Genomic DNA, 995 nt, shown 5'->3' on the forward strand with positions numbered 1-995 from the left:
CTTTTTTCTTATTTCGCCTTTTCGACTTAGTAAATTGTAAGGTTTCTCAACTATTTACGTGCCACACTGGAGCTTTGTGTTTTGACATAGATTCTGCCGCTTGCAGCTCATTCAACAATTTCGCTAGTGACAAATCCATTTTGTTCATATTATAGTTCAAGCGAAACCGTTGAAAACTGTCAGGCAGAGTCTGCAGGACCATCTCAACTTGAGACTCCTTATCAATCACAGCTCCAAGGACCTCCAGTTCATTCAGAAGACTCATCATCTTCAGAACATGGTCCCTGACCGATGATCCTTCAGCCATTTTCGTGTTCAAAAGGGCTTTCGTGGCTGTCTGCTTAGCTGCGCGATTTTGCTCACCGAACATCTCTTTGAGACTTTCGAGCATATCATAAGCAGACCCCATGGACTGATGCTGATATTGCAAAACATTCGCCATAGAGGCAAGAATGTAACATCGCGCCATCTCATCAGCCTTAACCCATTTGTCATAGGCCTTAACCTGATCATCCGTAGCATTTTCAGGTTTTTCTGGGCACTCCTCAGTGATTACAAATTTGTAACCTTCAGCAGTTAGGACAATATCAAGGTTCCTTTTTCCAGTCAACATAATATGGTCCTTCTAGCTTGTTTTGGTTCAAAATTGAGGTAAGTGGGTTGAATGAAGACATGGTTAATCTGGGAGATATTCACATTGAATAGATCATTAGTTATATATTAAGAATGATTAAATTCAAAATTACACATTACACATATAACCATGCTCAGTGAACAGTTAGATTCGTTAGGGAAACTTAACTATTCATGCAAAATACATGAGTGATGTCAGATATTAACCCCAAAAATTTAAATAGGACCAACTCAGATGGAGAGTAAACTGTTAATTTAAGATAGGTAAATATCACTTTTTATAAAACTCTAGTTTCATTCAATCAACATGTAACTCAGTTGGAGAGTTAATACAACTAATGAAATAACTAGAGGCTAAAGAA

The 995-nt window shown here is 37.9% G+C and overlaps 1 protein-coding gene across 1 annotated transcript; it reads right to left on the reverse strand.

The window, feature by feature from the left end:
• Positions 1-58: 58 nt before the first annotated feature.
• LOC109222298 lies at positions 59-613 on the reverse strand (the record flags this gene model as incomplete). Its single annotated transcript, XM_019386665.1, has 2 exons — positions 290-613; positions 59-241 (listed from the first exon to the last, which is right to left on the reverse strand). Coding segments are annotated over exons 1-2 (507 nt in total), but the record flags the coding sequence as incomplete, so codon positions are not given.
• Between the last annotated feature and the right edge of the window lie 382 nt (positions 614-995).

This window comes from Nicotiana attenuata, unplaced genomic scaffold, assembly GCF_001879085.1.
Source record: "Nicotiana attenuata strain UT unplaced genomic scaffold, NIATTr2, whole genome shotgun sequence".
Taxonomy (NCBI): Eukaryota; Viridiplantae; Streptophyta; class Magnoliopsida; order Solanales; family Solanaceae; genus Nicotiana; species Nicotiana attenuata.